At 41.9% G+C, this 12,149-nt stretch overlaps 1 protein-coding gene across 9 annotated transcripts in view; it reads left to right on the top strand.

The window, feature by feature from the left end:
- The window catches only part of Anks1b (ankyrin repeat and sterile alpha motif domain containing 1B), a 905,411-nt gene that overhangs the window by 882,616 nt on the left and 10,646 nt on the right, over positions 1 to 12,149 (top strand). For all 9 annotated transcript variants that reach the window (XM_090328468.1, XM_090328467.1, XM_090328466.1 and 6 more), the window contains one exon: positions 1,121 to 1,258. In XM_090328468.1, coding sequence (XP_090184594.1) covers positions 1,121 to 1,258 — 138 coding nt within the window. The remainder of the gene's footprint in view (positions 1 to 1,120; positions 1,259 to 12,149) is intronic.

Below are 12,149 nucleotides of genomic sequence, written 5' to 3'. Positions count from 1 at the left end.
ATTAATTAATTTTTTAGAACAGAAGTTTCTAACAGGTCTCACAGCTAATGCTCCATGGTTATTTTGTACTTCAGGACAGTGATGCTAAACTGTTCTTTCCCCCAGTATTCTCAAGCAGGCAGGGATGGGATAAGAAGGAAAAGGCACCAAGAAATGCTAGAAAGGGAGAGCAGCAAGGGAGAATAGACAGATCTACTCTCCACAGCTTCACAAGTCCTTTTGAAAGAGCCTGACTTCTACAGATAATCTCAGACTTTGGCCCCAGCTTCACACTTGACCTGCAGGAGGCACTGCAATCGAGGCTCATCTTCTCACCTGTAAGATGAACATAGCCACAGCAAACCACATCCCATCATGCATGTGGAGAGATGTGGGAAGGAAAGGCACCCAGCGCCTGAATATCACAGCATGGTGCCTTGTCCTAACCCCATGTCTTAGTTGGCCTCCGCAGAATCCTGAAGAGAGACATCACCTTAGGCTGTATCTGCCTTTGCTTTGGGGGAGTAGGGCAGATCACTAGAAGAGGATAGAGGTTAGAGGTATAGTTACATGATGGGGTGCATGTTCCCTAGTATAAACAAGATCCTGGTTTCTATTCCTAGCACCTCCAAAAAAAAAGAAAGAAAAAGAAAAAAGAACAGGGCTAGAACAATGGCAGGGAATTAGATAGCCCACTTGGATCACTGTTCCTCTGACATACAGAAAGTGGAAAATGATCCTTCCTGGGCAGAAGTAGCAGGAGAGAGGGCTGCTTATCAGCAGCTGGACGTTGGGAGTGGAAATGGTAAAATGCTACATAATTACAGTCTCTTGCAAAAACCGTCTGCCACCCAGCTTTTCTCAGAAGCCTCTGCAGGGCCTGCTTCCGTGCACAGCACCTGGTGAGAGCCGCTGCTCTGGGATATGACTATTTTAAGTTGTTTTTCATTAAATGAAAACATCTCTTCCAGACCCAGAGTACATTTGCTTGCAGACAGTGCGCTGAATCACTTTGAATATTGCTAGTCTAGAACATTCTAGAAAGGAAAGCACCTGCTTCCTAGGTTACTTGTCTTGCTTCTAAAATGTGCTGTTTTGCAAAGGAAAGTAATAGTCATCTATGTCTTATTTCTTCCCCCAGAACATAATTGCCGAGCATGAAATTCGTAATATTTCCTGTGCTGCCCAGGACCCAGAGGACCTCTCAACGTTTGCTTATATCACAAAAGATTTGAAGTCCAATCACCACTACTGTCACGTCTTTACTGCCTTCGATGTGGTGAGTCTCATACTCCTTGGACAGATTTTTTTCCCAGAGTATGCTTGGATTTTCTTGATGGCCCAACTTGTAATTAGCCTGTCATCTTGGGGCTTATTTGCTGAGGATTAAGGTATAGCACTTAAGTGAGCATGTTCTTGTGACCATAACAACATGTCTCATCCTGGCTAGCTTAAACAACAAAATTTATTTGAACACATTTCTGGAGGCCAGAAGTCCAAGATCAAGGATTGTCAGGTTGGTTTCTTCTGAGAGTGCTAAGAAGAGGGCTGCCTTCCTCTCTGTTTCCTCATAGCCATTTCATTGTCCTTGAACGTTTAGGTCCAGATTTCCTTGTCTTGCAAGGACATCAACTAGATGTCCCTAATGAGTTACTTTTAAGTCAGTCATCTGTTGTTATTGTTGTTGTTGTTTGCCAGTCCTAGGCTGGAGCTCAGGGCCTGAGCATTGTCCTTGGACTTTCTCATTGCTAGGGCTTTACCACTTAAGCCGCAGCACCACTTCTGGCTTTTTCTAGGTGCCAAGGAATCGAACCCGGGTCTTCCTGCATGCTAGGCAAGCACTCAATCATTAGACCAAACTCCTGGCCCCTCAGTCATCTCTTTAAAGGCTCAAATACCAGCACATGTTGAGGGACAAGAAGTTAGAGTTTCAACATAATCAATTTTGAGCAGTCGGGGGTAGGTCACAATTTAACGGATCAGACCAAGGCTAAAGTACTTTGGCAGACTCAGCTCTTTTTTCCCCCCATATTTTACTTTCTATTCAACTCAGAGCTATACTCTTATCTTGGTATCTCAGCTGTGTGCACTCAACTACCAACTTTACTTCTCAACTTCGAGAAATTTCTTTCAGCCTCTGGTACCAAAATACAATGAAGGGCCTCTAGCCTCCTTATTTCCTTATTACATCTGTCAGTTGTCTAGTAGCCATTTCAAAGTCCAGGCATAATAGAGGTGCTTGCCTCCACAATATATGCAGTTTTCTGTATTGAATAGCATTCAAATTAAGACGCTTATGAATGAGAGCTCACCTGGCCCATATGCTCAGTCCAAAGTGAGTCTTAAGACTTCCTTATGGTATTGCATCACTGAATCTGTACTTGTCACTAAGTATGAACACTAATTTACACATTACAAACTTAGAAAATGAAAATAGTTCAAGAAAACATACCCTTAAGATGGCACAAATTACCTGAGGAATGTCTCTCATATAGAATATATAGGTAGACCAAACAGAAAAAATAGGACTGTATGTGTGAAATAACGCATAATCAGAAGAATCTGAAAATGCCACATTCTGCTCTGATCACTGGGTCTGAAACACACAGATTTAGAGAATTAGGGGGAAATGTGTTTTGAGAGTCGGCCCATGGTTTTGTGTTATGAGAAAAAGGCCATTTGGAGCAATTTCTTCCAGTCCTGACAAACACACCATGGACCAAAGCCAGGCATCTTCCAAATTTACACCATCCTGAGGTCTGTCATTCAGATTCATGCTCATAACCTTTTTCTCCTGCTGCAGCCCTATTGTTCAGCCCTTTAGGTTTCCAGTGATTGAAAATGAGAAAGAATGCTCATGGGCCGTTATAAATATTCCTTCTATTTTGGGAGGCATGAGGAAAATGATATAAAAGCAGTATGTGGTAACAGTAAGAATTGCAAAGCAAAGCCCTCCAAGGCTGCCCTAAATACCTCTGGATGTGGTTATTTGCACAAGATTGAAGTGTTGATTAAAGTCATTTCATTTGGGGTTTGTGAGATGTATTAGAATTCTGACGCCTTGCACATAACCTGCCATTCTTGTGAATGTTTCTTAAACAAATTTCATTCTATCCACATGTATTGTGGGTCATGTGACACACTTTTCTCTACAGGAGCTGGATTGGTTTCACAAAATATACAGTCCACATTCACATTCCAGATTAGCTATCTCCTCATTCCTAGATCTAAGGGAATTCAGAGACTTTTCTGAGCCCAAGTTTTCTTACCTATAAAACAAAGATAAGATTTGTGCCCCCCACTGGCACAAATGAAAGAACATGCTTGGAACACCTAATAAATAATAAGGGCTCTTTCTCCTTCTCCTTTCTCTTTGCCTAATTACTTCAGCTGACAGCCTGCCCCTTTTATTACCAAAGATAGGCTTGCCAGAAGTATATTTATCATGTAGAGTTTCACCAATGCTATTGTAAAACCTTCAAGTGAAAGTACTAAGTAAGAGTGAAGTAGGCTGCTGGGCACGACATTGCTAGCTCACACCTATAATCCTAGCTACTCAGGAGGCTGAGATCTAAGGATCATGGATTGAAAGTAGCCTGGGCAGGAAAGTCTGTAAGACTCTTATCTTCAATAACCACCAAAAGGCTGAAAGTAGAACTGTGGCTCAAGTGGTAGAGGATCAGCCTTGAGCAGAAAAGCTAAGGGACAATACCTAAGCCCTGAGTCTTAGAATTAGGGAAAAAAATACTAGGCACAGTGACACATGCCTGTAGGTCCAGCATTCAAGAGGAAGAGGCAGGAAGATCATAATTGGTCTACAGGAGCAAGGAGAAACTAAGTTGTTCATTAAAATAGAAACAACAGCAAGAAAGCCATGATGCCCTTGCTGCCTCTAAGCAGTGTCTACACCGCCTATGATCATTAATATTTGGTGCTTTTCGGCACGATCCCAGCCTATCCTTGTGTGACACATCACACAGTTGGTTTTTAAGGTAATACATAATTTGCTTTTATGAGAATGTCCAAAGTATTATTCTATATTCAAAATAAAAATGATACCTCATAGCCATCTGCCCTATTGGTTAGTATGCTAAAAGGTGGGGTAGAAGGAAAGAAAGATGCAGGCAAGCGGTGAGGTGGGAAGAGGAAGGACAGTAAAACTGTTTAGCTTACAGTCAGCCTCGTTCCCCTGATACATGTGGGGACATGTGGAGAATTACTTCAGCGTTTATCTTTTCATCCAGATATTTGATTTACTGTAGACATTCCATCTTAGCATTCTCATATCTGCTCCGAAGGATTTTCATCTTACACAAATCTGCCATTTTAATCCTCTCTAGGTGAACACAGTTTGTCTAACTTCAAAAATAGTAACAAAGGCCACCAGCCTTGACTTGGGCCTTTGAGCAGTTCTGAGATGCAACAAGCTTTGCTTGTACTTAAAAAATATTTTTTAAAAAACTCTTTGAACTTGGATTTTATATTTATATATAGGGCAGTTCAGTATTTCTGACCAATCTTATAGCCTTAAACTTCTTTTGGAGATTGTCAGTCTCCTGGGGTGCTCAAAATGGTGAAAGGGAAACATTTTTGAAGGGTAGAGGGAGGGAGGGAGGGAAGAATACCTCAAGAGCATACTTACCTTTGAAGTGATAGGGATGATTATAAATACGTTTCTGATTGTAAGGTTATTGCTTCTTCAGTCTTATAAACTTTTTGTCATCTGTGTGGTTTCATCTTTTGGATTTCGTTGCCAATCCTAAGACTTGAACTTAGGACCTGTACACTGTCTCTGAGCTTTTTCTTTCTGTTCCTCACTACCTCCCCCCCCCCCGCCAATCCTGGGGCTTGAACTCAGTGTTTTGGCACTGTCCTTGGACACTTTTTTCCCAAGACTAGTACTCTGCCACTTGAGCCACAGCACCACCTCTAGCTTTTTCTGAGTATGTGTACCACTGTACCACTAGCTGTTCCCAGCCTGTCTCTGAGCTTTTTAACTCAAGGGTAGCTCTCTACCACTTGAGTCATAGCTCCATTTTTGGCTTTTTGGTGGTTAATTGGAGTTAAGGATCTCACAGGCTTTCCTGCTCAGGCTGGCTTCAAGCCATAATCCTGAGAGTTCGGCTTCCTGAGTAGCTGGGATTTCAGACATGAGCACCTGGCAGCCTGTGCTCTGCGTGTTTTTTATGTACTGCCATTACATTGTGTATTTTTATCCGCTACCATCAAGAACAGTCAGAGTCTAGCAAGCTTTCAGGTTATGGACAGTTAGAACCGCAGAGCTAGAATGGGTTTTAGCATTGTTTCTGTGCTGTGCACACTGGTGCCTTGAAGACATGAGGAAGGCGTGGAGAGTGCTGACCCCAGGTTTGCCTGGCCTTAGGAGCCTTTTTCAGGGTGCTTACTGCAGAACACAATTAGCAAAACATTATACCGGATGCTTCCTATACCCGTTTTGATGACTTTAAAATCTGCAATAAGTTCAGCTTATAATAATTTCAGTTTTAAATGACAAGTAGATGAAAATAATTCCAACGTGAAACAGAATCGGGAATGTCAAGAAAAAAAAGCCAATCTGCTCCTACAGGTTAATCAAAGCTACCTTGCAATTCTAGAACCTATAGCCACACAACGCTCACAGCTCATTTCAATTCACGTTGCTCACTAGGTAAGCCCATCAGACAAAAGGTTTCCAAGCTCCAGGGATGTCTTAGGAGACGAAGGTGCAGTAGGGACAGTGGTAAAGAAAGATATGTTATTATGAGACCAGAAGTTAGAACAGATAAGAGTAGAGTCAGCTTTTACTTCCTTAAATGGAAGTTCTGGGATTCTGTCCAGATGGGGCTGCAAGAGTAACAGATTCCCAGGTTGTCGTCCTCTTCCTGAGATGGATGCTGGGGGTGAACCACAGTACAACCAAGGCAACCTGAAAACTTGTCTTCTGTGTTTTCTCCACTCAGTTGTTCTAGATTACTCAGTGGTATTACAATGTAATGCTAACTTAGGTAGATGAGAAGGGTGTCAGGGTTGTCGTGCGCTTTAAAATCTGGAAAGGTCATGGAAATTGTTTGGAAGAATTCCTCTTTCTGTTTTCTTTTTTAAGTAGCATCAAAAACCATGCCCTTGCTACTTCAGTGGCCCCTGGGTAATCCGAACTTCATAAAGAATGAGTCTGCAGCCTCAGGCGTTTTAACCACGCATGGTTTTCCGGTTTTCTTACTTGCCACTCCCTAGTCCAGTCCTCTTGGGTGTTGGCTGTGCCTTGTGTGGTGTGGAGGCAGCAGCTGGCTCTCCGCCGGGCTGGCGGACAGGCAGCATGGGTGGGAGGCAGTGCTCCCTCTTCCCTGTGCTTTCTTAACGGAGTGTGGGCCACGAAAGGATTCAGACTGAAAGACAAAAATCACAGCACTCAGAAAACACGGTCAACCCAGTGTGGGCTAGCACGGCGCCGTAGTACTCTACCAGCCGCTCATCCAGAGGAAGCCTGGCATAGGGAAAAACTCTGAGTCGATCAAATGGCATCTTGGAGAAAAGACAGCAGTCGGGGTGGCAGCACTGAGAAATGGGAGGATTTAAAATGAATTCTCCTCTCGTGGGGGACACCTATGCCACCAGCGTCTTACCCTGGCTATGAATTTGTTTCTTGGTGTTCTCATCAGTGTAGTGAAATTTAAATTTCTAAATCCTTTCTTAAACTCTTAGTGGAGTATTTTCAGGTTCCGGGTTGGGGGGTGGGGGGGAACTATTCATGGCTTAAGTTGCAGCGGTTGTGGGAAATTTAACGTATAAAAGAAATTTTGGCTGTGGAGGCAGTACTAGTGTTAGTTTACCTCTAAAAACTAAATTAATATTGTTTGTAGAAGTAAGTGCTGTTTCTCATTCCCTTCCTCATTTTCCTAATAAAAATGGGTTAAATGTATCTGACAGAAGGAGACAGAGGCCGGAGGCTCACCTTGGAGTGAGGCCTAGGGAAAATTGTGAGATCTTATTCAAAAAACAAACTAGACTAAAGAACTGTGAGTGTAGCTCAGGGGGTTGGGAGGCCCTGAGTTTCATTCATACTTCATAAAAGAAAAAAAAAGAGGAAAAAATATGATTTGTTTCCTACCAATGAGGGAATTGCTGCTCCACCTCGCATTGCATGCAGAGTAGAAGCCATTCTCTAATTTGTCCAGCCAGCTGAAACTTAGCAAGTCAGGAGAGACATTACATGCAGCAAATGACTCTTAACTGAATCAAGGAAAAAAAGAAAGACACTTCTTCCAGCCCTGTGGTCCTTTGACACACCATCCTCAATGCTATTTATAAAAGGAACAGATAAATTAGCATTGCTGGATTTCATTCTTCTGTGTCTTCTCTTCACTACAAATTAGTTGAGCCATAAAATCCAGTGAATGGATAGAGATATTTTTTCTCATTCTTTTTATTGTTATTGTTGAATATGATGAGTAGGTTAATGAACTATTTTTGTAAAGTTATGAAATAAAGCATTCTGATTTCTTTATAGTTAGAATATTTTACACACATATATGTGCAGTCATCCATCAGTATCTGGGGAGGACTGGTTCCAGGACCCTGTGGATACCAAAAACACAGATGCTCCAGAACCTCAGAGAAAATAATGCAGAATTTACATAAAACCTACACACACACACACACACACACACACACACACACACACACCTACCTGTATGTGCTACATCACTTCTGGACTACTTAAAATGTCAGTGTTATGTAAATACTTCTCATACTGCATTGTTTACTGGATAATAATAACAAGAAAAAATGAGAGATCCGTACATGTTCCACACAGATACATTTGTTTTCTACAGATAGAGCTCACTGACACAGAGAGGTGATTATATTCATGACACCACCCTCCTAAATAATTTAAAATCGAGTCACAGTTAGGGATGTGGTCTTTAGAATCAGGCTCATTTTGAATGCCAAATCTGCTCTCCCTAGCTGCATTGTTTGGGCAAGGATGCCTCTTGTCTTCAGTCTCCTTATCCATAAAATAGAGGTAATAGTAGTAACCACGTTTGGTTATTATAAGGATTAAAATGGTGGCACGTAACCATTTTCTAGGTGACAGTATTTCAGCCAATGAAGATGGGGAGGAGGGAGTAGGAGGAGCATTTAGAGTGAGGTTTATTTTCATCATCAGAGTCTGGGTGAAGACTTATGCCCCAGGCTTTGCTTTCCAATGTGTTTGCTGTCACAAAAACTTGTGTCTGAAAGAAAGGGTGAAATTCCATATACATACAGTATCCCTGTATTTACTGAGTGTCTACCATGAGTCGGAGAAAGGTCCCTGCTCCCAAGAACTCATGGTACTGTTGTAAGAGCAGGATTGTAAACAAATAATTATAATAAAGTCATAGCTGTGCCATCGTGGAGTTATAGCAGCACACGGTAGGACAAGATCTCCCAGAGGGGCGGTGCTTGGGCTGGGAGCCAAAGGTTTAGTTGGTGTGAGCATGTGGTAAATTTGGAGGCATGGCAATTCATTAATTCACTGCAGAATGAAGAGCTCAGGGCGTTAGTACACATCTGCACTAAGCAAAGAAAAAGCCACTCTGTTGACAGTCCTCCTCTCTATCCACAGACTCTGCAACCAACCGTGGACTAAAACCACCTAAAAAAGACTGCATTTGTACCAAACATATACAGACTTTTTATTCTAGTCATTATTCTCTTTTTAAGAAATACAGTATGACATCTATTTACATAAAATGCCCTAGTCATTGTAAATAATTTAGAGATGATAGAAAGGTCAGCAGAGATTATATGCTCAAACACCATACTATTTTATACAGGAGGCGATCATCACATTTCCAGTATCCCAAGGGAGGTCTTGGAAATCAGTCAAGGAAATAAGCATGTCCATCCGAGAAATATTTTCAACAAGGTGTAAGCTAAGGGCTTAAATTTGGCAAGTGCCTCCATTTCCCAGGCTTCTTAAGTTAGCAAAGGGTTTGCTGCAACTTTCTTATACTGGGAAGAGGAAGGAGGGGTTGAAAAACCCCAAACCGCTCCTTTCTGCCAAGTAACTTGTCTAGTCCTTGCCAAGTAACTTGATTACATCTGACCCTCAGGTGGGTATAAGAAGCCTAGAAGCCATCCATCTTATAGGGGTTCTATAAGGACAAATAACCAGGGTTGGGAGTTTGGCCTAATAGTAGAGTGCTTGCCTAGCATGCACAAAGTCCTGGCTTCAATTCCTCAGTACCACACATACAGAAAAGGCCAGAAGTGGTGCTGTGGCTTGAGAAAGAAAGCCCAAGGATAGTGCCCAGGCCCTGAGTTCTAGCCCTGGGATTGGCAATAAATAAATAAATAAATAAATAAGAAAGATATGACCTCCATGGAAAGTCTGGACTATTCTAAGAAAAAAATCATGACTTAGCAAATGGGCCCAATCTTCTAAATTTGGGGTGAGGCATGCCGTTAAACATTAGCAGGCAGCAGAATGCTCCACCACCCTCAAAAGTATGGTTTGTAGGGGTCAGGAGTTTGGCCTAGTGGTAGAATGCTTGCCTAGTATGCACATAGACCCAGGTTCAATTCCTCAGTACCACATACATAGAAAAAAGCTGGAAGTGGTGCTGTGGCTCAAATGGTAGAGCACTAGTCTTGAGGAACAGTGCTCAGGCCCTGAGTTCAAGCCCCAGGACTGGCAAAAAGTAGAAGTATGGTTTGTATAAAGTCATTCCAGGGCTAGGACACAGCACAGTAGTAGAGTGCTTATCTGGCATGGACAAAACCCTGGCTTCAATGCCCAGTAGCATAAATAATAAATAAATAAAGCTGCCCAAAGCTGACCATACCTGTAATTCCAGCACAGGAGAGGGTGAAGAGTTCCAGACTAACCCAGACTACACAGCAAGATCCTGTCTCTAAATACACACACACTCATATACACACACACACACACACACACACACACACACACACACACACACTCTTACTTGATGGCCCTGGGGTTTGAACTCAAGCCCTTGTGCTTAAGCCATACCCCTTCTGCTCTAAAAATCTAAAAATAAAACAAACTTACCCTGGGGGAAAAAATGATGGTTTGTGACGAATGTGTAATGGCAGGCAAAAACTGTGATATAACCTTATGTAGAAAAACAAGTTATGAAACTGCACATAAAGTATAATTCTAATTTTGAATTTCAATTCACATATATAAATATTCATATAGCATATAAAAGTATATGTGTGTATACAAATACAATAAAATAAAAAGATTCTGCACAGCTAAATTCGTAGCTACTAAACTAGAAAAACAGCCAACCAGTTGGGACAAGATCTTTTTACCAACAATACATCAGACAAAGGCCTAATATTCAATATCCACAAGGACTTCAAGAAACTAAGCCCTCCCAAATCTAATAAAGTGATCACAAATGGACAAGGGAGCTAAGGAGAGTTTTCTCAGGAGAAGAGGTAAGAATGGCAAAGCATCCCCGGGGAAATGTTCATCACTCCCGACTATAAAGGAAAATCAAATCAAAACAACCCTGAGATACTATCTTACCCGTTAGACTTGCCGATATTCTAAATCCAGACAACAACAAATGCTGGCAGAGATGTGGAAGAAAAGGCACCCTGCTGCACTGCTGGTGGGAATGCAAACTAATATAACCACTCTGGAAGGCAGTCTAGAGATTCCTCAAAAACCTAAACAACCAGGCATGGTGGCTCATGCCTGTAATCCTAGCTACTCAGGAGGCTGAGATCTAAAGATCAAGGTTCAAAGTCAGCCCAGGCACAAAAGGATCTGAGACTCTTATGTCCAGTTAACCTCCAGAAAAAGGAAAGTGGGACTTGGCTCAAGGGGAGGGCGGTAGCCTTGAGCTGAAGAGCTCAGGGATGGTGCCCAGGCCAAGTTCAAGCCCCATGACCCACCAAAAAAAAAAACAACAACCAGAAAACTAAACACATACCTTCCCTATGACCCAGCCATATCACTCGTAGGCATCTACCCTGAGCATCATGAACCAGGATATGATAAGGACACCTGCACAGCCATGTTCATTGCTGCACTATTGACAATAGATAATATATGGCAACAACCCAGATGCCCCACAGTGTATGAATGGATCTAAAAACTGGTATGGAATTTTACACACCCATTAGAAAAGATAAAATAATGTCATTATGGGGATATGAATGGAGCTATAAAAAAATCAGGTTGAGCAAGGTAAGCCAAGATCAGAGAGACAAACCGCACATTCTCCTAATATGTGGAAGTTAGATTTAAAATTCAATAGGATATGACAAATTATAAAAAATCCTAGACACAGTGAGGCCAAAAGAAGATAGCCTCTTCATATGTCTATAAAATAATGTATATACTGAAAGGATCTCCAAAGATAAGGAAGCAAAGTACCTTTCTTAATTTATCTTTTCATTTTCAGATTCTGTATTCTTTACCTCATGCATTCGTTCATGTAACCAAGACCTGAGCTGTGCCTGCACACGAAGCAGAATCAAGCATGAGCTGCTGAGCTGCTCTTTAATCTTCAGTGTAGAAGCCTCAACTCAGAGGTTCAAGTGCATGGCTAGAGGATTAAGTTGGCTCATGTCCACACACCAGCATCTTTCAGTTGGGCTTGACAGACACTAGACTACGGAACGTTAACTCTTTTGAATGTGCTTGGAGAAGAGCTTGGGGATTGCAGGTTGGAGGAAGCACTAGGTATTTTTAAATTCTAAGCAGATGTAAGAATTGTCATCCAGTGTGAAAAACTAGACTCGAAACAAGATTCCTGGCCAAGTGGGTGGCCAGTCTGTTGGTACCTGGAAGCAGGCCACGCTAACACCTGCACACAGATCCTAGGTTTTGCTGGAATACGGTTCCTAGCCAAAGAAAGAGGCACTTAGTGAACCATGAAGAGAAGATCACTTTGAACTCAAAAGCTATCAAAACAAAAATAAACTAGAAAATTGTGTTAGAATTGCAAAAAACAAAAATCTCATCTTTACTTGAGCAAAGATCAAATCACACAAAAAAGTATGGAGCAGCGTCAGCCATAGTTGGGGAAGTAGCTCCATAGCCCTCCATAGATTACATATGCTGAAGTCCTCGGTCCCTTCTGCAGCACAAAAATAAGAGGGGGAGAGAGAGAGAAAGAGAGAGAGAGAGAGAGAAAGAGAGGTAT

Source organism: Megascapheus bottae, chromosome 2 (genome assembly GCF_031878675.1).
Source record: "Megascapheus bottae isolate mThoBot1 chromosome 2, mThoBot2.hap1, whole genome shotgun sequence".
NCBI classification, from domain to species: domain Eukaryota; kingdom Metazoa; phylum Chordata; class Mammalia; order Rodentia; family Geomyidae; genus Megascapheus; species Megascapheus bottae.
The sequence above is the reverse complement of the archived record's forward strand: the minus strand, read 5'-3'. Positions and strand labels throughout refer to the sequence as shown.